This window comes from Danio aesculapii, chromosome 25, assembly GCF_903798145.1.
Source record: "Danio aesculapii chromosome 25, fDanAes4.1, whole genome shotgun sequence".
NCBI classification, from domain to species: Eukaryota; Metazoa; Chordata; class Actinopteri; order Cypriniformes; family Danionidae; genus Danio; species Danio aesculapii.
In genome coordinates this window covers 10,038,888-10,062,588 of record NC_079459.1, presented here as the reverse complement: position 1 = coordinate 10,062,588, position 23,701 = coordinate 10,038,888, and the positions used below count along the sequence as shown (strand labels likewise).

Sequence of the window (23,701 nt, the reverse complement as noted above, 5' to 3'; positions counted from 1 at the left end):
GGAAACACCCAAACACTCTCATATTTACATAAACACTAATACACTACGGCTAATTTAGTTTATCCAATTCACTTACAGCGCATGTCTTTGGACTGGGGGGGAAACGAAGCACCTGGAGGAAACCCATGCAAACATGGGGAGAACATGCACACTCCACACAGAAATGTCACCTGTTCCAGCCGGGACTTGAACCAGCAACGTTCTTGCTGTGAGATGACAGTGCTATCCACTAAACCAACATGCCGCCCCTCCACCAGTTTACATATAGCTGTACTAATATTTTTGTTCATCAATTAAGCAGTTCTACAGTACATTTAGTTGCTAAAATAATTGAAGATATTTTTTAAATCATACATTATAAATACACACAACACACACACACACATTTTAAGTCAAAACTAATTTTTATTGTGCTTTATATTGTGCTAAATTGTCAATATTTTGCTAAATTGTCAATGTGAAACCAATTATTACACTGATTTTACCATAGTGAAATGGTAAGTGTTTAGCAAATTCATGGCATGTCTACAAATACCTGTTAATTGATGTGAAATTGCATCTAATTTTATGGTTTTAGGATATTGCTTCTTAAAAACAGGATATATGTGTTTTGTTCAGTTCAAGCCCAACTGAATATTTAGAATTTTTGGAATTGTGCATTTGTTATAACTACAAATGCATTTAGGAATCAGACGCCCCCTATGTCAGAGATATATGGCTGACATATGACTGACCACTAACAAGCATCAAGGGTCAGAACAAGGGTGTCCTTTTAAACCGTCCAGCTGTCTGGACTTCAAGCCCTAAAAGTAGCCATTTAGACTTTATTTATGGCAAGCTTCCTCAATGCGCGTGCTGTGTCCAACTGGACAACACTGCCTGTCCAAAATGCAGGACGGCCAGGGTCTCTAAACAATAATAAAGTTAAATCTGTCCTCAGTCACAGGCTGTTCCTTTGGGCCAAAAGGAAAGAAAGATTCTGGAACATTCAGTATATGCTCCACAATGACAACATGTCTCAACGTCTCTCATGCAAATCAGATGCAATCACACTGAACATCACAAAAAAAAGAGAAAGACAGAGAGAATGCTGCTTCCGTAAACAACTTTTACTTCAACTGAAACATACTTTCAGTTAAACTGAAATGTTTGATGTTCTTACAGGCGGTGTCATTTATTCTAAACAATGATGTGTCAATATGTTCTACTTTTAAACGCTCTTAATGTGAAGGCATATATTGTCTTTCATAGTCTGACAGTTATGCCCATGGGGCGAATTCCTACTTGGGCAAGATATTTTTATTGCAAAGTACTGTGAGAGACATTTCTGGTTTATTTTATATAGCTGGAAACATGGCAGATTTTTCCTGCCTGGGCACGTTTTACAAAAAGATATCAAAACAACTTTTAAAAAATATATATTTTGGAGGCAAAGATTTATGGTAATTATTAATTATATAATAGGCAATTATTATGTTTTTTGGCGACAACTTAATTGTTTTATGTTTAGTTGACTTTTTTGTAAAAACAATAAACTTGACTTAATTAATTAAGTCAAGTTAACTTGATAAGTAATCGTGTTTGGATGACATGAAGCAATTGTGTGGAACCCAACAGTGTACCATCGTGGTGGTATACACCTTGAGGAAACTTTGTGTGTGAGTGTGTGTTTGAAATATGTTTGCTTGACCAGACTGGGAAACCTTCTAAGGGCACTGAAAAGACAAAAGAAAGCACCATGGGCATTAGACAAAGAAAAAGCTCTCAGAAGCTATTAGACTTTTATTGCCTGTATATTGACTTGTCTTCATTAAACTTTTATTTGACTACATTTGTTTTAAAGCCATCCCGCTGAAAAGCAAACTTCTGAGATTTTTTATTGGCATAAATGGACATCTCGCGTATTGATTCTCTTTGGCTACTTTAAGATTAGTAACTTATAAACTTATATTGCTTATTGCACTTTTATAAATATTTTATTGGTTTATACATTTCATTGTATCGATTTTGAAGTGGTTTAAAAAAATAAAACCTTATATCGCTTTTTTAGCAACATAGACTCATTCTGAAAACGTAGCCCTATATTCATTTTTTGGAGATAGTGGCTCATCGCGTACGTCGAAAAATTTTAGATGCAGAGCGGAGTTGACCATGACAACGGACAATGGATCAATTATTTTTTTTTTCACATCATGTCAGTTTTTTATCATATCTTGACCAATTAAATGCTTTCTAGTATCTGACATGCCCCGCCCCATCAAGGTGTTTCTCATTTGCTTTTCAGTTGATGTGCTTGAACTCAACCCCTCTCACTGGCAGAGCTGTGATGAAACAAAATGCTATTGGATGTTAGCTCTATGTCCTACCCTCTCTTCATGTTTCAGATTACGTAAAACATCAAATAAAAATGCACTTCATTGCACCTTTAATTAAACAAATACAGTAGAACTTTATTTAGTTTAACTTGTTTTATTTATACACAAAAAGAATTAACTTATGCTCAAAACTCATAAAAGCTATTTTAGACACACGTTTTAAAAAAGATATAAAAACAACTTTTAAAAAATATATATTTTGGAGGCAAAGATTTCTGTTTGGTTCAATGGATCCTTTTTTTGCTGCTTGTTCAAATTGCTTCTTTTAATTGAATTGAAACAACACAATTATTATGTTTTTTGGCGACAACTTAATTGTTTTATGTTCAGTTGACTTTTTTGTAAAAACAATCAAGTTAACTTAATTAATTAAGTCAAGTTAACTTAATGTACTTAATCGTGTTTTTTTTTTTATTGATTCAGTATTTTACAGTCTTCAGAATTCAAACAAACCAGAGGTTTCCGTTTAATGTGAGAACTCCTATTTAGAACAATAAAATACAACGGGAATGTTAAAATAAATCATCCCTGCTGGTTTTGAAAGCACAGAGATAGTATAATGACAAATGTGAAACGATTAGTCAATGAGAGAAAGAAACAAACCCTCAAATATGCATTATTTCATTCATAATTATCTTGACAGATGTCATCGCTCTAAGCCAAAACGATAAATAACAAAATGGTGGTGCAAGCATATGGACATATTATTTACCATATCCACATGACATATGGTGCACAATAATCACAAAATCTTCAGCTATTTTCTTTGTTTATTAAATAATAGTTCATTTAATTAGTTTGATATGTGATGATAATCTCCAGGATGCAGACAAAATTGAATTAAATAAATGGTAAAGCTTTAGGACATAATGTTGTTGGGGGAAAAAAAAGCTTTGAAGATTATTTTAGTCACCAACAGCTATTTCTGTAGCCGTCTTCTGACAATAAAATGTGCATGCGCCACATGAAAAGTTCTGACACTTTCCAAGAACTGCTCATTTATTGTAACAAAAAAACATACATTTTACCCTTCTTAACCTTCCACTGTTGAAAAATGAAAGATTGCATTTTCCACTATAATTCATCCCAATATTAAACCCTCGCACGTGCCATTGTTGCTCATTGTCCCTTAATTTCCTGTATAAAGGTCAGCGCTGTCATGGTGACAGGCAGAGGACTGACCTATGAGAACACTTCCATAGCTAGACCAGACAAAAGCAGGAGCACCAAAACACAAAGCCACGTGCTGACCGACTCCAATCCGCAATTCACCCGCCTTTTTCTCCAGCAATCCTCCAGTACTTTCACAGGATTAAGTCCCATACTAAATCTCGTGATTCCACAAACAACCTCCAAATGCAAAATAGAAACAACCTGCATATTTTTGTATCTTATAAAACTGCAATTCCTCAAGTGTTTGCTATTAGTAAACTGATCTGTTGTTCCTCAAACTGCTCCTTTACATAGAGCTTATGTATGCTGTTTAGTGAATCCGCTCTTGTATATGCAAATGCAAATATTACTTCACTTGGCAAACAGGACACTCAAATGCTCTGTTGCTAAACCAAATAAGCTAAATGCTGAAATGTCATATACTGTACTTTATTTGATCGAAACAGCAATTGAGGGTAATCTAAAAATGCAAAATAACAATTATTTTAAAGGTATAGTTCACAAAACTGAAAATTCTATCATCATTCAATCACTTTTTTTTCCGTTGAACACAAAATTGATTTTCAAAAGTGTTGGAAACCTGTAACTACACTTGTAAAACATGCTGGGTTCCACTCAATCGATTTGCATTCGGTTAACGTAAAGGAATTAAGTTAAGTTATTAGTTTTTACAAATTTAAGTGGACTGAACATAAAACAATTAAGCTGACCCAAAATTTCACGAATTGTGTTGTTTCCACCTGATATAAATAAGTAGCTTGAATAAACAACAAACGTAATTTTTTTGAGTGTATTGATTGTTTTAACCATTATGAAAGTCAATGGTTACTGGTTTTTGACATTTTTTTTAAATATCTTATTTTGTGTTCAACATAAAAAGGAAACCTGTAAAGACATGGAGTTACTTGAGGGTGAGTAAATGGATTTTTTTCTGGGGGATGGGTGGGGGGGTGAACTATCCCTTTAAGGAGCTTTGTTGAAATGCTAAAATCATACAAATGTGTGCTGTTTTTATCTGCTAATAGAGAAGTTTGAACTTTTATTCCATCTGGGCCATGATTTTGGCTGGAAATGTGTATAAACAGTGTCACTGACCATGCAAGATGGTGTTTTGCTTGTTACTGCCATCCTAAATCCACAAACCGTAAAAATAACCTCCACAAGACACAAGTTCACCGGATTGCAGACTTCATATTCTACAGTACTTCATACTTCATATTCAGAAATGAAACTCTATTTCTGAGATGTTTCCATCAGGGAAGCCAGAAAGCAGTGCCAGAAATTCCAGTACAGTCCTGAGCCTTGTTTTGCCGCAAATGACAAGGGGCAAAGTTCACGTCCTGCTCTGGGTTGGGTTCACAGATGTTCTCAACAGTGAGAAGTGACTTTGAGAATGTACATCTTTGCACTAGCTCAGGAGTATGAAGAATATGAATATGATTTCTCCATAAATCACTTAAAGGGCACCTAAAATAAATGCTCAGTCTCTAATGGTAAACATTAATTAAATTCATTAAAAATTTTAACTGCATTTTTTTAACCATATTTTTAAATAAAACACTTTTATTATACGTCATCGGAGGCACTCATTATTGACAATCTCTCAGCATAGAAAGCCCTGAGTGAGAAGGAGCAGTCCGCCATAAGTTTTTGTTGTCGTACCTCCCAAAGACAATGTCAGTGACTAAGAGGCATTGTAAATGTCATGTTTTCTGATGCACAAATGAACACTGTAGTCTCCATAGACTATTTTCTTCTGAGCCACTTCTTTTAACATTTTCAGTTTTTCACAGATAAGGTTAGTTCTTTTATGAATCTGCCACTATGTTGACACATAGCCATTTGTAGCTCCGGCCTCTTTTGAAAAATGGGTTGGGAGCACAACCTCATTTGAATTTAAAGCAACAATCACCAAAACAGCACAATTTGAATCAAAGCCTATAACGGGGCAGTTTCAAAGAGTTATGAAAAAAATATTTCTGTGCATTTTAAACTGAAAATTCAAATACACACTCAGAGCTCAGTAACATCAGAGCATGTGTTCGCTTCAGGCTCCCCCGGACAAAAACCAGCAGACTGAGGAACAGCTTTTTCCCCAGAGCTGTCTTCCTTTTGAACTCTGCCCCTCACTGACTCTTTTGCCCCCCCAATACACCCCCCACACTCCTCTAACTTATACTCCTCACAATCACTGCACTATTTAACATTTGCACATTTAAATTTGCACATATTCATTGCACTGATTCACTTATTTGAACTGGACATATCCACTGCACATGGACATTTGTAATTATGTTTATCTATTTGCACACTTCTGCTTTTAATAGTATCCTGTACATATATTCATTTATTGTAAATCTGTTCATAGCTAATACAACCTGTATATAATGTTGATAGTACATCCATCTGTAAATATTACCATAATTTTTCTATAACTGCACTTTATAACTTATACCTATATCCTGCACTTGCTGCTATTGCACTGCTGGTTAGACCTAAACTGCATTTCGTTGCCTTGTACTTGTACATGTGTAATGACAATAAAGTTGAATCTAATCTAATCTAATCTAAATGTGTTACATATTGTAAAAAGAAGCATAATAGGTCCCCTTTAAAGGGATAGTTAAAAGTCCTGTCATCATTTACTCATCCTTCATTTGTTATAAACCTGTTTTGAGTTTTTTTTCTTATCTGCTAAACACAAAATAAGATATTTTAAAGAAAACTGAAATCCTGTAACCATTTGCTTCTTTGGTTTTTACTTTACCTATTATTAATGTTAATAGTTTTCAGATTTCTTTAAAAAAATTAACTTGTGTAAAAAAAAAAGACCAAGCAACCTCAAACAGGTTTAAAACAAGTGAAAGGGAAGTAAACAGTGGGTGTATTTGAATTTTTTGGTGAACTATCCCTTTAATTAGCCACTAAATACTAAATTCAGAATACTAATCTCTGCGAGAGAAAACTATACATTTAATCCGCCTCCTGACTTTTTATGTTCATTGGATTTTAAATGGCAAGCTGGTACAGTGGGCGCCTTGTTAAAAGCATGTGTGTTCACAGAAACGGCTCCAGGAAAGAAGGACTAATGTAAATAGAAAAGAGGGGAATGGAGTGTGTGTTGGAGAAAATGGGAGTGACTTAGTTGGCAAAGAGAAGTACGTCTTAAAGACTTCCAGATGTGGGGCTGGTTGGCAGATGATAGAGAAGAACTTTTGTAGCTGAGGGACTGAATTACTCTGAAAGTACTGTGTGCCTTATAGCCTTGTGAGTAAACTCTGCCGCAGTTCAGCATTAAAGTTCCCATCCAACCAAAATACACTTGTTTAGATGTTAGCATTAGTATGTTAGTCTTAAGGATATCTATAAACTTGTGCACTTCAAAACCGTTACAAAATTTGCATTAAGAAGATATAAACATCCAAAGTTTGCAGTTTGTCACTTCCGCCTAAATGGATCAAAGATTTTTTTGATGTCATCAAATTTTCCAACCAATCAAATGCTCTCTAGTATCCAACATGCCCTGCCCCCTTAAATATTCTATTGCTATATGCGCTTGAGCTCAACTCTCTCACTGACAGAGCTGTGATAAAAACAAAATGCTATTGGCTGTTTTTCTTAAAGGGGAGGGGCAGTACTATGCCACACCCTGCCTTCACGTTTTAGTTCAAAATATGTCAGACATCAAATAAAAATGTGCATTTGAAAGCACTTCACAGGAGCTTTAAATAAAAACAGTTCACATCCTAATATGTTTTTTTTTTTTACTTTGTTATGTGACTTGTATTTTCAAGTGAAACAGTATTAAGTGAATTTTAAGTCCCTATCTAGTCCCATTTTACAGTTTTATTCACTTAATATTGTTTCACTTGACAATACATCACATAACAAAGAATTTTTAAGGTTCTCTATATGAGGATCTACAGCAGGATGTGGCTTAAAAATAATAATGATGTCAAACATGCCAACTCACTTTCATCCAGTTTTGTAGTTTATTCAAAAAAAGGCATCGTATTACATGTTTTACTGGTTCCGGTTGCCATTTTATGTTGACTTTAAAGCCTGAGGATCAAAAGCATATTGCAAACTCAAGCAAGTGTTTTGCCAAGCAAGTGTATTGATCCATGGTAATCAACGCTTTTTAAAAGGCATTCTCGGGCGCAATTACAGCAGCCAACAAAAGAAGGTCATGAATAATCTGGTTGCGAGAAGCTTTGCGTAATAAAGTTCCTTGAAAAAGACAACTGAGTCACAGCTCAAATCATCAATGAGCCACATTTGAGGCGTTTCAGATTCAATCTACTGCATTTGACAGAGGAAACAGAGAGCCTCAGTTGGTCATTTATCATCAAAAATGGCACATGGGGGTTTGGTAAAGTGCACGCATAGCACTTTGTTAGCACAGTCATCCTGAAAGCACATTGATCCACTGGGTTGTCTTTATGGACCAACCTAATTTGATGCCCACATGATAATCCCAGAGAAAGCAAGCTGTGTGAGAGTTATACTGAGCTAATATTGAAATACTATAGTAATTTATAGTAAATACTATTGTGTTTTTAACCATTCTATAGTAAAGTGTGTGACTGCATGTACAACACGTTGTTAATGAATGCTACATCATATTGTATTAAAAAAATAGTGTGAAACTTTAACAAATACTGTTTATTTTAGTGTTTACTACAGTAAACGATGGTGATTTGTAGTATAATCTACACTACAGTTGTAGAAATCTTCAGTAGCTATTGGGTAATTTGTTAATATTGCTTTACTTGATGTATTTCCACATTGATTATACTACAGAATTACCACAACAGACTAATTATTGTTCAAAAACACTATAGTATTTACTGTAAATTACTACAGTATTTTTATGGGTGTCCATGTCTACTTACTAGCTAGTATATTCTAAACACTGCTTCCTTTCTTCTGAACTTGAGAAAGTATTTTTTTTTTTTGTTTTAAAATAGTTGTTAATGTCATAACAAGACTTAAACCAATGTTTATGCCCTTGCTATTTCTTTAGCATACAGTTGCTAAAATCAGTTAGCATCTAGCTAGCTAGCAGATTGTGGGAACCTTTTAATGTATAATGTCAGCTCAGATTTTTTATTTATTTTTTTTTTTGCAGAAATGTTGAGAGACATTTCATCACTCTTCTGAACTTACAATCCAGCAAAATATTTAAATAATACTTACTTTACTGAAGAATAGTAGTTATTACTAAACATTAACAAACACTAGCACATTGCAATTTATCATGTCCTACTCTGTCATGCTACAAACATACAGTAGAGCTGATTCACATCATTAAACTGTCAATTAATTGTCTTTTCTAAGCAGTCAAACTTATGATTTGCATATCAACAAACAATCAATGAAGCTTAACCAGTTATTAGTTCATAATTCACCGTCATTTATGAATCCTATGAGTTATTACAGGCTACTTCTAGATTGATTTATATAGTATGAAAATGCACATATTGAATGAAATTGAAAATTGGACTTAAATTATTATTAGGATAATAATTAGACTTGGGGTGAGCTTGTTAGATAATTAAGAACACTTTAGCAATCATATCCATACCTAAAACAAAACCTTGTAAACCTTCCGATCTTATATTCATAACATTGTAATATCATGGTGGTGATTTCTGCACAGACAAGCACCACTCTGATTTTGTCAAGGAATCGTTAAAATATGTGCTCAGTGTTATGTCTTTTTATATCATAAGTAATGATGCAAGAGAGTGACGCATCACAGGAACTTGCCCTTTTTATATATTGTTTGTGTGTTCTTTCAGTTTTAGTGGTCACATGGTTAAGAGGTTGTTCAAATAGGGAACCTGTAAGTTTTATAAAAACCCCATACTGGTAAACCACAGACAACTCGAAACAAAAACGCAACCTATAGATGATGCAGAACTTGACAGATGAAGAAGTGGAAGTGTGTAATGACCTGTCACAGATCAAATGACATAGCTTCTGAGAAATGATCAAATGCCAATTTTACCAAATTTAGATAAAATATGACCAATCAGTGTGTATTTATGCATGCACTTATGTATGTATGTATGTATGTATGTATGTATGTATGTATGTATGTATGTATGTATGTATGTATGTATGTATGAAAGTGGTCTGCCACTTAACGGGATAGTTCACCCAAAAAATGAAATGACATTGACCATTTACTCGCAGTTTATTTGTTGTGTTAAACACAAAAAAAGCTATTTTGAAGAATTCTGAAAACTTGTAACCATTGACTTCTATTGTAGAAAAACTAAGAAAGTCAATGCTTACAGGTTTTTAACATTTTTCAAATTAACTTATTTGTGTTCAAACACAAGAAACAGGTTTGGAACAAGTAAAGGTTGAGCATATTATTCATTTTGGGTCAACTATCCCTTTAAGTTAAGTAATTTGTTTAAATTTTTTGGAGAAATTCCCATCTTTAAGGTGGCATGGTGCAGATGAGGGGATAATAATTGATCGGTGAAACAGTGGAGCACCTACCATTGGCGTTCTTCCCACAGATGAGATGCTCATGGTGTTGTAGGACCCCCCATAGCTCGGCATCATTATTGATGACCCCCTCCAGGGTATCTGCAGTCAAGACACAGCCGGGTGTCGCGCCTTCCCGCTCCGCCATCAGGACGCGCACACCCACCTCCTCCACGAGCGCCTCCATGCACGCGCTCAGGCAGATGGCCGCGTATTCGTGGATGCGCACTGCGATCCGAGTGTCCACCATCCAGCGGAAAAACCGTCCGACGGAGAACACGAGTCCACACCGGGCAGACTTCCCCTTGCGCAAGAGCTCTCCAGCGCTCATGTTGTACATAGATATGGCCTTTACAGTGGCAGAAACGCAGTGATCCGCCAGCGCCCAACTGAGCACCAGGCGGATCGCGCTTTGGACCTCGAACTTGGTGCATCTGCAGTGCATGACACTGAGCCGCTGCGCTTCTCTGGAGATGCGGATGAGAGCTCTGCGCATCAAGGTGGCCAGTCTACGCACAGCTTCAGCGGAGAATGAGGCGCCCTTGCCCACACCTTTACGCACGACTCTCCCTACATCCTCCTCAGTCCACGGGAACTCCTCCAGCTCCGGTAAGCGGGGACACTTTGAGAAAATGTCCTCTGGATCCTCGGGAAGCACCGTGTTGACTGTATCCCAGCTATTGTTTCTGCTGTTCATGGATCCTGAGTAGTACCACCAGTTGCCCCGATGAGGAGTGTTCATAAACGCTTGGGAGTTCGACTTGGAAGACGACAGGCTTAAGGATTTGCACGAGTCCCCTGCTCCATAGCCAGAGTCCAAAGTTAAATCCTCTAGAGTTTTCATGTTTGAGCTGTTTGTTCCTGCCATTGCTGATGGTTCTGTTTTTTAAAGGAACCTGGGTGCAGAGGAGACTTTCCAACTGCGCGAAACTCAAGCTGGTTTTACTGGTTCAGCTTTTCATTGACATTCATGTAGCGCTTTATTGAAATAAGCTATTACAGACCAAAATATCCCCCCGTTACGTTTAAAATGCCCAAGTTACATCTTCTGAAAAATAAATGTTTGGGGTAACTTGCTTACCTTACCAAATGTCCATTCCTAGAACAGTAACTTAGTAAAGTGCGCAGAATGTCCGTGTACTCTTATCCGGTACTTGAAAATAAGTCGACACAGAGTTTAGAAAGAAAAATCATCAGTGTGATGTAAATAGCACGGTGACTGAAAAAAGAATCCTTACTGATTATGTAGAAATAGTCAATGTTCATTTCACACCCACACGTCTGTTCTTACTGGAAACTCCTGACTGAACTGAGAGCTGAAGAGCTTGGTCTAGGTGGTGTTTGATACTAGAACAAAATGATTCATTTGAACGACTCACTTGAAGTGACTCGCGCGAGTTTGAATCACGTCAACAAACTAGAGCTCCCTCATTCAAAAGAGCTTTTTGAACTTTACAGTTGCAAACAATAGTTACAGTAGGCTATAGCGTTAGAATTAGTTAGTTGTTATAACATTGAAATTCCCCAAACGAAGCTGAAAGGATGAGTTACACCCAACTCTTTTTATTGAGACGAACCGCAAGCGCGAACCGATTCGCTAAAATGGATCATACTCGGAGACCAATCGGAAGTTAGCCACAGGGGAGCCAATCAATCAAGACTGGTGGGTTTCACAGAAACATCAAGTCATGAACAGACGTTCATTTTCAACACAATAATTGTAAGAGGGGTGTAGGAAAATGCCCTGTTTGAATTTACTTTTAAACATCACAAGTGTAGCTTAGTGTGTTATGAAATTGATACAATTATTTGCTAATTTATTAGCACAACATATATAACACAAAAATTATTAATGTAAAATACGAAATTCAATTTCTTTTGAAAGACAAAGCAGAAGATTCACCTGAAAGCCAATGCATTGTTATTATCATTATTACTATTACTATTATTATTATTATTATTATTATTATTATTATTATTATTATTATTATTGAACTTTATAATGTGTAATACTATTACAATATATTGTAATAATAAAATAGAGTAAAAAAAATAATAAAAAATATATTGAAAATGTGCTATGACTCCTGGTGGTCATTTTCTTTCATTATTAAAAAAAAATAATTGATTGACTATTATTATGAAGATGATGATGATGATGATGATGATGATGATGATGATCATGATGATGATGATGATTATTATTATTATTATTATTATTATTATTATTATTAGTATTATTATTAGTATTATTTATTTTTTTTTACCCTATACACATATAACAAAACGTCTCAATGAGATTGAATAAAGTTCTATTGTAGTGAAATAAAAAAAAAACTTAAAAAGCTTAGAAAGGGTTTTTTTTGTGAGAAATGTTGCTAATCACTGATCCTCATCTAGTCTTAAGAAATTTGCATTAATTATGTTAATCCGGGAGACTTCATCCACACACACATTATCTCTTTTATCTTAAACAATGTGAACTTCAGGCTAATGGTTGAATAAATGGTTTCTTTAAAAAAATTGGAGCAAAACTTAACCGTTGAAACAAAACGTTTACTATTTTAATTTAAAGTGCTTTTAAAATACAAATAACGTGTTATTTTAATAACAATAATTTAATGATAAATATCCAGTATTTTAAGCACCACATCATTTGATTAGAAACTTAGTTAAGCACCACATCATTTGATTAGAAACTTAGTGACCATTGCAATAGTGTGACGTGTGATATTGTTTTGCACTACAAAACACAAGTGACAATGATATACAAACATTCCTCAGTTGTGTGAACTGGCCTAAGTGCTTTGTGAGGCGTTAGGTAATTCGATGATGAGTTTATTCCTCATTGTCACAGTTTTGTTTTACTCCTCCAATACAATATGACACAGTTATTTGTCTTGAAGTATTACGTAATGTTTACATTGTGCAAAAACCCAGCACACCCATTTACTACTCTCATAAAACTCAATTTATCTTTGTCTAGTTTCTCCATGACCACAATGCTAATAGATCAATACCAGTTAGTATCTAAATTAAATTAAATGATATTTTGATTTTAATTTCTTTATATTATACAAGTAGGACACATAATCTCTGCAGCCACGAATCATTATTAAGCTTTGTTTTTAAGTTCATGAATAAGAGTTTCAGTCTTGCGTAACAATGACATTATTAAAAAAATTTAAAAGAAAAGAAAATTCATAGCATTTGCAATCAGATCACCAATAAATATGGTTACAACACCTTTTTTTCTGTGATAAAAGCATGATTAATTTCCACGATTACCGCAAAGTAAAAAGTAATGTGAGGCTGAGCAGTGAAAATGAGCTGTAAAAAATCTGTTAATTATCAGGTTCATTTTTGTGATTGACAGATTTTTTCTTTTCGTTTATTTATGGGCTTGAATTGCGCTATTAGGCTTTTATTTCACTTTTTTTGTTGAAGTTTCAACTCTGCAGTTTAAAACAGTGAATTTTATTGACATTTTTCTATACACTCTTAGAAAAAAGGTACACAGTGGTACAAATAATGTTCCTTACAGAACAGTTTTGTACCTTTGTAAAGGTTGTACCTTATATGGTACAGAAAAGACCTTTTAAGGTACTGTTCTGTACCTTTTATGGTACAAATGAAATGAAGGTACACAACTGTTCTCATAAAAAAGGTATATAAGTGCTGGACAACTCCTTTATACAATTTCTATGAAAATAAATATTACTGGAAAGGCAAAGTGATTTTATGAATAATTTCCATATTAAAACATCAATCATCAAAGCCTTATGTTTAAAGAAACCCATAAACATTAAGTTATAAAATACAAAACAACTGGTAAAACAAAACTACAGGTATTAATGTTAAATACAATTGTAAACTAAACATTTCAGGCAGTTTTAATAAACATTTGGTAAGCATTTTCTGATAAATACATTTTCATTTTTGATATCCGCACCTTTCGGCGTTTGCTTTCCACTACGCACGTGACATGGCAGTGTTAATGCAGACATTTTAGTATTGTAAAACTAATCAAACATTGTGCATATCTCGTTACAATACTTTTGGATAATTCTATCTCTATTTTAACCTGATTATAAAGGTATTGTATGAAAATTGGAGAAAAAAGTTTTATATTGTATATGGGAGAATGTATTTCTATAATTTTTTTGTGAAAAGTTATGAAATGTTTAGCAAAAAATATGATTTGATTTATGTTACAGTACTTTTAATTCTTTATTTTAAACGGAAAAGACGCATTTTCAAAAAAAGAAACTTAAAAAAAAACATTAATTTATTTGATATTTTATATTTACTGCAAATAAATTGACACATTTTGGATATAGCAAAATGCCTTTAAATAGTTCCTGAAGAAACACATGTTGGGACAACATGAAAGGAATTAAGTTAACTTATTATTTCTACTAATTTAAGTGGACTGAACATAAAACTATTAAGTTGTCAAATTTTTAAACAGTAATTTATAACACCAACCAATTACTTTAAATTATGTAAAAAATATTTTTAACATCAAAAATTGTTTGAGGAAAGATCAAGGTCCCATAATGCAATTCAAATAGATTGATTCTTTTTAATATTAATGTTTAACGAAATTACATTTTTTTTATTTTTTACAGTGTAACTCCATGTCTTTTTAAATATACAGAATCAATATCCGTAATATGTTATAATGAATTATAAATGTAACACTGTACTTAGGCTCCCTCTAGTGGATTAAAGATGTAAGACTACCAAGACTGCAATATTTACCATCCGATTTATCTGTGACAACGTGAAATACTCTTTAAGTTGTAAACATTTTTAGAAAGTTTGATACGGAGACACGATACTCAGATTCACATTCCAAAATTTTGTTAAACTAACAGAATTATAAACAAACTCGATTTATAAACATACTAAAGAACTTGATGAACTGATTTACATAATCACAAACAAATAACCAAACAAGTCGTTTCAGCTTTAAACTTTATTTTTCAGAGAAAAAAAAAACAAACGAACTCAAAAATGTTAAAGCAAAATGCAAACATTCTGAAAAAATTCTACACAACAATTTCACAGAAATTACGTAATGCAGATCCCTGTATTAGGCGCAATGTGTTAGTGTCCTGTCTTCGTTTTTGTTTTTAAATAGGCAGCCTGAAGATACATATTGAACCAGGAGATGGCGAAATAAACATAATAGTTTAACCTTAAAAAAAGTTTAAAAATCACAAGTGTGGGTTGACGACTCTTAGTATTCAGCAAATCAAAGTTTGTAAACACAGTCATTTGTGTTACAGATGTAGAGCGCTGTCATAAATGATTTCATACGAGCTGCCAGTCAGTGTAAAACACTTTCAGCTGCAAGCTTTCCTATTTAGACAAACAAAATTCTGTAGATTATCACAGAACATCATTTTGACTCACTGCCTACTTTATAGAAACAAAAACAAATCACATTTACAGCAATGTGTACACTCTTTCTGTATTTTATGATTAATTGGTTTTCCCCTGCATATTTATGCTTTTGAATTGCATTATGGGACCTTGACATTTCCTCCGACAACTCTTGATGTAGAAAAGTTTGGAAAAGTGACACTTTTAATAGTCTGAAGTGATATATTGTCTGGGTTGGTGTTGTAAATTATGGTATAAAAACCTAACAATAAACAGCATACTTTTTCTATGGGCTTATTTCTTTATTTATTGACTGTATTTATATCGAATTTATGTGATTTATGCAAAAAAACATTTCTTACTATTTTTGTCTTTTTCTAGCCCAAATCTCTACATCTCAAAGCGAAAACAAGATTATTTCACTTACCCCACTGGCAGATCATTTCCTTAAAACAAGCAAAAAAACCTCTTCATTTTCACTTATTTATTCTGACGGTGAAAACTAAGCAATATTTTGACGGTCTAAGATATTTTTTTTTTTTTTTTTTTTTTTAGATATTTGCACTAGAAACAAGACAAAGGTAAGAAAAGTTTTTTTTTTTGGCATTTTGATTATTCAATTTCTATACCCGAGTACTGTTAGAAACCCCAGAAAATTGTCAAATAGAGCTATTAAAACCATCTTCTGAAACTATTAATCTCTCAGTATTTATCGCAGAAAAATAAAATATCACAGTATCAGATTTTTTCAATACCGTGCAGCCTTACAACACTGTTTTTATTTTTTTTTTATTTTTTTTTTTTTTACAGTGAACTGCTTATAATGTAAGAAAAAAGTCTTTTTATGCAGTAGCAGGAGCAGTGTGTGTGAAAATTAATTTATTTTGTTTGTTTTTTTTACATTTTTTGTGTCACTAAAAAATGAGTGTTATTTAAACCTTTGGGTAAGACATTAGGTGTGGGACTACAGTTCTGAAAGCACTTCACAAATAGTACATTTCTGTGTTAATTGTTTTATATGGCTTGACATAATCTTTAATGTTTATATATATATATATATATATATATATATATATATATATATATATATATATATATATATATATATATATATATATATATTCATATGTACGTTTTACAGTAAAAATATACACTCCCCGGCCACCTTATTAGGTACTTTTTACTAGTACAGGATTGGACCACCTTTTGCCTTCATAACTGCCTTAATCCTTTGTGGCATAGATTCAACAAGGTACTGGAAATATTGCTCAGAGATTTTGGTCCATATTGACATGATAGTATCATGCAGTTGCTGCAGATTTGTAGGATGCACATCCATGATACGAATCTCTCGTTTCACCACATCCCAAAAGATGCTCTATTGGATTGAGCTCTGGTGACTGTGGAGGCCATTTGAGTACAGTGAACTCATTGTAATGCTCAAGACACCAATCAGAGATGATTCGCGCTTTATGACATGGGGCGTTAATCCTGCTGGAAGTAGCCATCAGAAGATGGGTACACTGTGGTCATAAAGGGATGGACATGGTCAGCAACAATACTCAGGTAGGCTGTGGCATTGACACGATGCTTAATTGCAACTAATGGGCCCAAAGTGTGCCAAGAAAATATCCCCCACACCATTACACCACCACCACCAGCCTGAACCGTTGATACAAGGCAGGATGGATCCATGCTTTCATGTTGTTGATGCCAAATTCTGACCCTACCATCCGAATATCGCTGCAGAAATCAAGACTTATCAGACCAGGCAACGTTTTTCCAACGTGTGTGTGTGTGTTTGTGTCTACACTTTAGGGGAGGAGTCAAAATAATTTTCTGTGGTAAATGTACAGAAATACAATGACATACATTCTTGTAAAAATGGACCAAACAATAAATATGTGTTTAAATTATAAAGTAACAGGAGAATTCAGAATATTGGAGTTATTTTCCTTCTATAAACGTTTCTAGTATTCATATATCTCCATGAAACAATGCTAATAATATCCTTAAATTTACACAATCCAGAAAGCTAAACATCAGGAACTCCATCTTACTGCCATTTAAATACGTCAAAGAAAGGCACACAGATTCTGGACAACATCTTTTGCTTGTTTTTGTTTTTTCTCCTATCATTAAAGACTGTAGAAATGAATACAGCATCAATGAGATAGAGTCTAGTACAAACTTAGTCCAGACTAAAACAGCAGTCTGAAAAGGTTTATCCGTATCCGTATGCTAATAAACCTCTTCTAAAAACGATTTGAGGGAAGGAAGCAGACGTACAGACAATTACAAAGACGGATACTTTTCATCTCATCACTGTTCTTGGTCCAGCTTTATCCACAAGTTCAGCAGGATTTTTCAAAAGAAATAAACAATGTCCACGTATCAGATCATTTCTACAGTTCAAGTGTAAGAAGATGCCACGCCTCAACAGGAAGTGACATTTACAGCAATATAAAAAGCAGACGTCTAAGTACCAGCGCACATCAAAAACCTTGAGACAATCATTTCAGCGTGTAACATCATAAGTGCAAACCAAATGTGAACGCACCCATGCTGCTAGCTTCCATTAAAACAATTTCCAAATTACATTATTCAACAATCTTTTCAAGTTTTTCACTCACCGAAAAACTCCCAGCTTAACGGACAAAGATACGTACAAATACACTCAATGAATGAGAGTCTCTTTGAGTGTTTTGAGTTTGGACAGCAGCTGGTCCACCTTTATGAGATGTCCCCCTCGAGGTCTCAGAGAACACAATGGTTTGGTCCTTCAAGGTCCTGTTTTTTAAGCTGAGTTTCTTTTTGACATCTCTCTCAGTGAGCTCCAGTTTGTTGTCATTTAGGAGTCTTACTAGACTGTGAGTTCCACATGCCTCTTTTGGAGTGATAGTAGTGGAAGAAGTTTCTTAGTCTTAAGCGCTCAACCTCCAGACCATTTTGGAGAACTCTGAGAGGACAAAACAAGGTTAATCATCAATTTTGCTTGTTTTTGTTTTGCTTTATGTATTAATTTGTTTGTTTGTTCGTTATGTTAAATCATTTAACTGTAATATTTATAATTTTTATTATTTACAGCATGTACAGTTGTGTGTGTGAATATACACACACATATATATATTTATATATATATATATATATATATATATATATATATATATATATATATATATATATATATATATATATATATATTTTTTTTTTTTTTTTTTTTTTTTTTTACCACAATGGTAATTAATTAAGTATAAATTATTATTATTATTAATTAATTCGCTTTTAAAAATCTAAAGTAGTATGTAATATTCACAAAGATGATAATAATACAGAAAATCTAAATAAACACATCATAATAGTAATAAAATAATATTAATAATAATTATTATTTTTAAAAATATGTCTAAATTAGTATATAATATTTGCATGAATGATAATAATAATATAAATAACTATTCAAATAATAACAACAACAACAATAATGATGATGATAATGACGATGATAATAATCATAATCATAATTATTATTATTTTAAAAATATTTAAATTAGTATATCATATTTGTATTAATGACAATAATTTAGAAAATCTAAATAAACACATAATAATAATTATTATTTTTATTATTACTATTAAAGATATATCTAAATTAGCATATATTATTTGCATTAATCATGATAATATAACTATATACAAATAACAACAACAACAATAATAGTAATGATAATAAAAACATAATAATAATAATAATTATTGTTATTATTATTATTAATGTAAATATTAATATTAATAAATATTTATTTGTATTAATAATAGTAATATAGAAAATGAAAATAAATAATAATAACTATAATAATAATAATAATAATAATTATTATTATAATAAAATAATAATTATATTTTATACTATATATATATATATATATATATATATATATATATATATATATATATATATATATATATAATTTAAACAACAATCTAAATTAGTATATAATATTTGTATTAATGATAATAAAATATAAAATGCAATTAAACACATAATAATAATAATAATAATAATAATAATAATAATAGCTACAATAATAATACTTATTATTGTTTGTAATATAAATTAGTATACATTTGTTTTAATGATAATAATACAGAAAATTTAAATAAGCAAATAACATTATTATTATTATTATTATTATTATTATTATTATTAATACTACTACTACTATTACTAATAATAATAATAATAATAATAATAATAATAATAATAATAATAATAATAATAATAATAATAATAATAATAATAATAATAATGATGATGATGATGATGATGATGATGATGATGAAGACGATAATATTAATAATAATAAGAAAAAGAAGAAGAAAAGGAAGAAGATGAAAAGAATGAATGAATGCTCTAAAATAACTTGTTGCTTTTTAAATTCTCCTACCTGTCTAACAGTTCCCAGTCTTCTCCTCCCCAGCGGTCCTTAAACTCTTCTGTGTTCATCCCACCAATCTTGTCAAAATCTGACTTGTAGATCCCAAACAGGCCGAAGCCGTTTACCTCCCAGTAACCTATAAAGACAGACACGTGGTTTTCATAAAAGTTACATTGTCGTCAGAATACTGGAATTTCTAACTTTGATATTCAATACAACTTGCGATATAAAATTTTTATGCATGTCTTCATTTCAAGCATGTGTTATTGATAAGGAATTTTAACTACTAGATTTTTTACATGCTCTGCTAATTTTTTTCTGGCACAGCTAGGAAGACAGTTGTTGTTTTTGTTTTTCAGTTTTTTTTTATTCTTTTTTTTTTTATTCTATTCTTAATTCCAATTCCAGCATTTGAAAAGTAACTACTAGCCTAACTTGTATAAAGTTTAAATGTTTAAATTACACCACACAACAAGATTCTAGCGACAAGCATTTTGGCACCAAACTCAACAAGACATGAGAGAAACACTTAAAAACCTGCCATTGACTTAAGTATTAGCCACTGCACTCCCAACAATATGGTAATTATAATGTAATTAATACATACAATTGAAATCAGAATAATTAAACCCCCTTTGAATATTTCTTCTTTTTTAAATATTTCCCAAATGATTTTTAACAGAGCAAGGAAATTTTTACTGTATATCCAACACAATCTCACGGCAATTCGTAACTTTTTTTTTAGTGGCTAATTCGTACGAATTCGTACGATCTAATTCGTACAATTTAGTACGATTTGCTCATTCTCCAATGACGGTTGGGTTTAGGGGTGGGGTTAGGTGCCACGCCTCCTTTTTAAATCGTACCATTTCGTACGACTGAACTCGTACGAATTCGTACGAATTAGCCACTAAACTGTCAAAACGTAAAATACTTACGTTTTCTCGTGAGATCAGGCTGGTATATCTGATAATATTTTTTCTTCTGGAGAAAGTCTTTTTTGTTTTATTTCGGCTAGAATAAAAGCAGTTTTTATTTTTTAAGGTCAAAATTATAAGCCCCTTTAAGCTATATATATATATTTAAATATTCTACAGAACAAACCATCATTATACAATAACTTGCCTAATTACCCTATCCTACCTAGTTACCTAATTAGCCTAGTTAAGCCTTTAAATGTCACTTTAAACTGTATAGAAGTGTTTTGAAAAAATATCTAGTAAAATATTATTTACTGTCATTACGGCAAAGATAAAATAAATCAGTTATTAGAAATGAGTTATTCAAACTATTATGTTTAGAAATGTGTTGAAAAAAATCTTTTCTCTGTTAAACAGAAATTGGGGAAAAAGATAAACAGGGGGGGGCTAATAATTCAGGGGGTTTAATAATTCTGACTTCAGCTGTATTTACCCTTTATTCCTTTCTATCGACTTAGTCCCTGATTTATCAGGGGTCGCCACAGCAGAATGAACTACCAACTACTCTGGCATATGTGTTACGCAGCGAATGCCCATATTTAAACTACAGTATCTAACATTTAACATGCACAAAGTCACAGTTCCGTCTTTCATTTTCAAACCATTTGCTAGTTACTTTATTTTCAACATCTCTATTGCTAACTACTTCTTAAAGCATGCATTTTGCAGTTTGTAGTAAAACACATTTTAAAAGTAACTTTCCCAGGGTGGGTCAGAGCTGTTGTATTTCTCCATGTGTGTCAAAAAAGTGCTTTACCATCAGGTTCTAGTGGTGAGCTCCCACAGCCCAGTCTCATCACTATAGGTGCAAAGGCTAGTTTGCCCTCAACACAGTGTTTCCTGATGTTCTCCAGAATGTTAGGAGGGAAATGAATGTGCAGGTCACACAGAAACACGATACTGTGACTGTCCTGTAAAAACACATGAATAATCATTTTACAATAAAAGCATCCCACTGCTACAGTACAAAAACAAACAACAGATGAAACACTTTTTGCTAGCTGTGAACCTCCAGCCATACACAAGTATTCGCAGAAACTGTTTAAATGGGGTCACGAACTTGGGTTTTTTTGTGAGGGGCTTCTCCACACCATAACTCTCCAGTCTTGTCACTCTCTCGAGCCGATGGCGATACTACATGATGAACTGGGCTAACTCGATCTGTCCGCAACCTAACAAGACGAAGACGTGACATGTGGAACACCCCAAACCAACTTAGCAGACTGATGCAATGACTGACCAATAGCTAACAATCCACTTTGTGTGTCCTAGCTCTGAGGTCATCAAAATCCTCAAATGAATAAGTAATCATCTTTTTCTATTCTTGTTTTGAGGTCTTCTCATAGAGCTTGCAGATTTTCTGGGAGGTCCAGTTTGAAAGTAAGTGCCTACAACTATGATTGAATAACAGTAAACTAGTATTTGGTGTAAATAAAAACTGCTATTTCAGCAAAAAGAACAATTTCAGCTCTGAAACTTACAGGATATTTTTTTAGTACAATGTCCTCTTATATTTCAAAAGCTCAAGTAAAAGTTTAGATTAGTTATTGACCCTTTTAAACAAAGTTCCTAACATAAGTTCAGGAGGAGCCTGATCAGACAGGTGGATTAGTCAATTATCACATGTGTTTATAAGTAGCAGCCGTTGCACTGTTTCAGTTGACTCTTGGGTCATACTTTATTTTGATGGTCTGTTTGTTGAATTTAAGTTACATCGCAACTAATTCTCATTAGATTATAAGTAGACTGTTAGGTTGGGGTTAGGGTTGGGGTTAGTGTAAGTTGACACGTTCTTGCAAAGTTTCTTATTGTCTGTTAAATGTCTGTTGAATGTCTGTATCAACAGACATTAAGCAGACAGTCTACTAATTCTCAAATGGATGATCAAAATAAAAAAAGTCGTTACCAACTCTTGTTCTGGCATCTCTCCACCTACCCATCTCCTCTGTTTTTTCAAAATGTAAAAATGGATGTCTGAGCTCTCTTAGTTGTTTGATAGCTTGGGCTCCCGCTTCAGCACAGCAACGCCAAAATCGTTAACCATGTTGACACAATTGTTTGAGCTGCTGAACTTGTGAAACATCTTCCACTTGTGAAGACAAACAGTGGTTCACTGCTAGTCACAATCACATAAATGTTAATTAATCCAACTTATTTGTAATATTTGAGAAATGTAGGGAAATTACAGCTGGCTTCTTTGTGTTCCTTCTTTACGTGAATTGTTTACATGGTTTTGTCACTTCAGTTTTTGTTCAGGGACTACTGAACCATTCTGAAGGTATGCTTTTTTGGGGTTTCTCCACACTGAAACTCTCCTGTCTTGTCACTCTCTTGAGCCGATACTACATGATGAACTGGGCTAACTCGATCTGACTGTAACCTAACAAGAGGCGACATGTGGAACACACCTAATCAACTTGGCAGACTGATGCAATGACTGACCAATGGTTGACAATCCACTTTGTGTGTCCTAGCCCTGACGTCCACTTTATGGCATTCATGCATTTGATTACTCTCCAAATCATCAAAATCAATAAGTAGTCATCTTTTTCTACCCTTGTTTTAAGGTCGTCTCGAAGAACTTGCAGATTTTCTGGGAGAGTAAGAGATTTTCTTACTCGGTTAATCTGACTATGCCCTGTCCAAATCATTGTAAAAGCAACAAAATCAGTCTTTAATATTCTTCTGTGGAAGGGAAGTTTAACCTTTCAAATTAACATTATAGGATCTGGCATTTTTTTGTGCCTGGTGTCAATAAAAACTTTTATTTCAGCAACAAGAACATTTTCAGCTCTGAAATGTACAGGATATTCTTTAAGTATAAGGACCTCTTATATAA

General features: G+C 33.2%; 2 protein-coding genes across 2 annotated transcripts in view; both read right to left on the bottom strand.

The window, feature by feature from the left end:
• The window catches only part of abtb2b (ankyrin repeat and BTB (POZ) domain containing 2b), a 90,226-nt gene extending 78,879 nt beyond the window's left edge, over positions 1-11,347 (bottom strand). Inside the window, exon 1 of the mRNA XM_056451609.1 lies at positions 10,065-11,347. Within this exon, the coding sequence (XP_056307584.1) occupies positions 10,065-10,920 (856 nt within the window). The 5' untranslated portion in view covers positions 10,921-11,347. The remainder of the gene's footprint in view (positions 1-10,064) is intronic.
• Positions 11,348-17,247: 5,900 nt separating this feature from the next.
• b4galnt4a (beta-1,4-N-acetyl-galactosaminyl transferase 4a) overlaps positions 17,248-23,701 on the bottom strand; it is a 407,281-nt gene continuing 400,827 nt past the window's right edge. The window contains exons 18-20 of the mRNA XM_056452299.1: positions 21,620-21,773; positions 19,892-20,018; positions 17,248-18,402 (exon numbers count right to left, since the gene is read on the bottom strand). Of these exons, the coding sequence (XP_056308274.1) occupies positions 18,291-18,402; positions 19,892-20,018; positions 21,620-21,773 (393 nt within the window). The 3' untranslated portion in view covers positions 17,248-18,290. The remainder of the gene's footprint in view (positions 18,403-19,891; positions 20,019-21,619; positions 21,774-23,701) is intronic.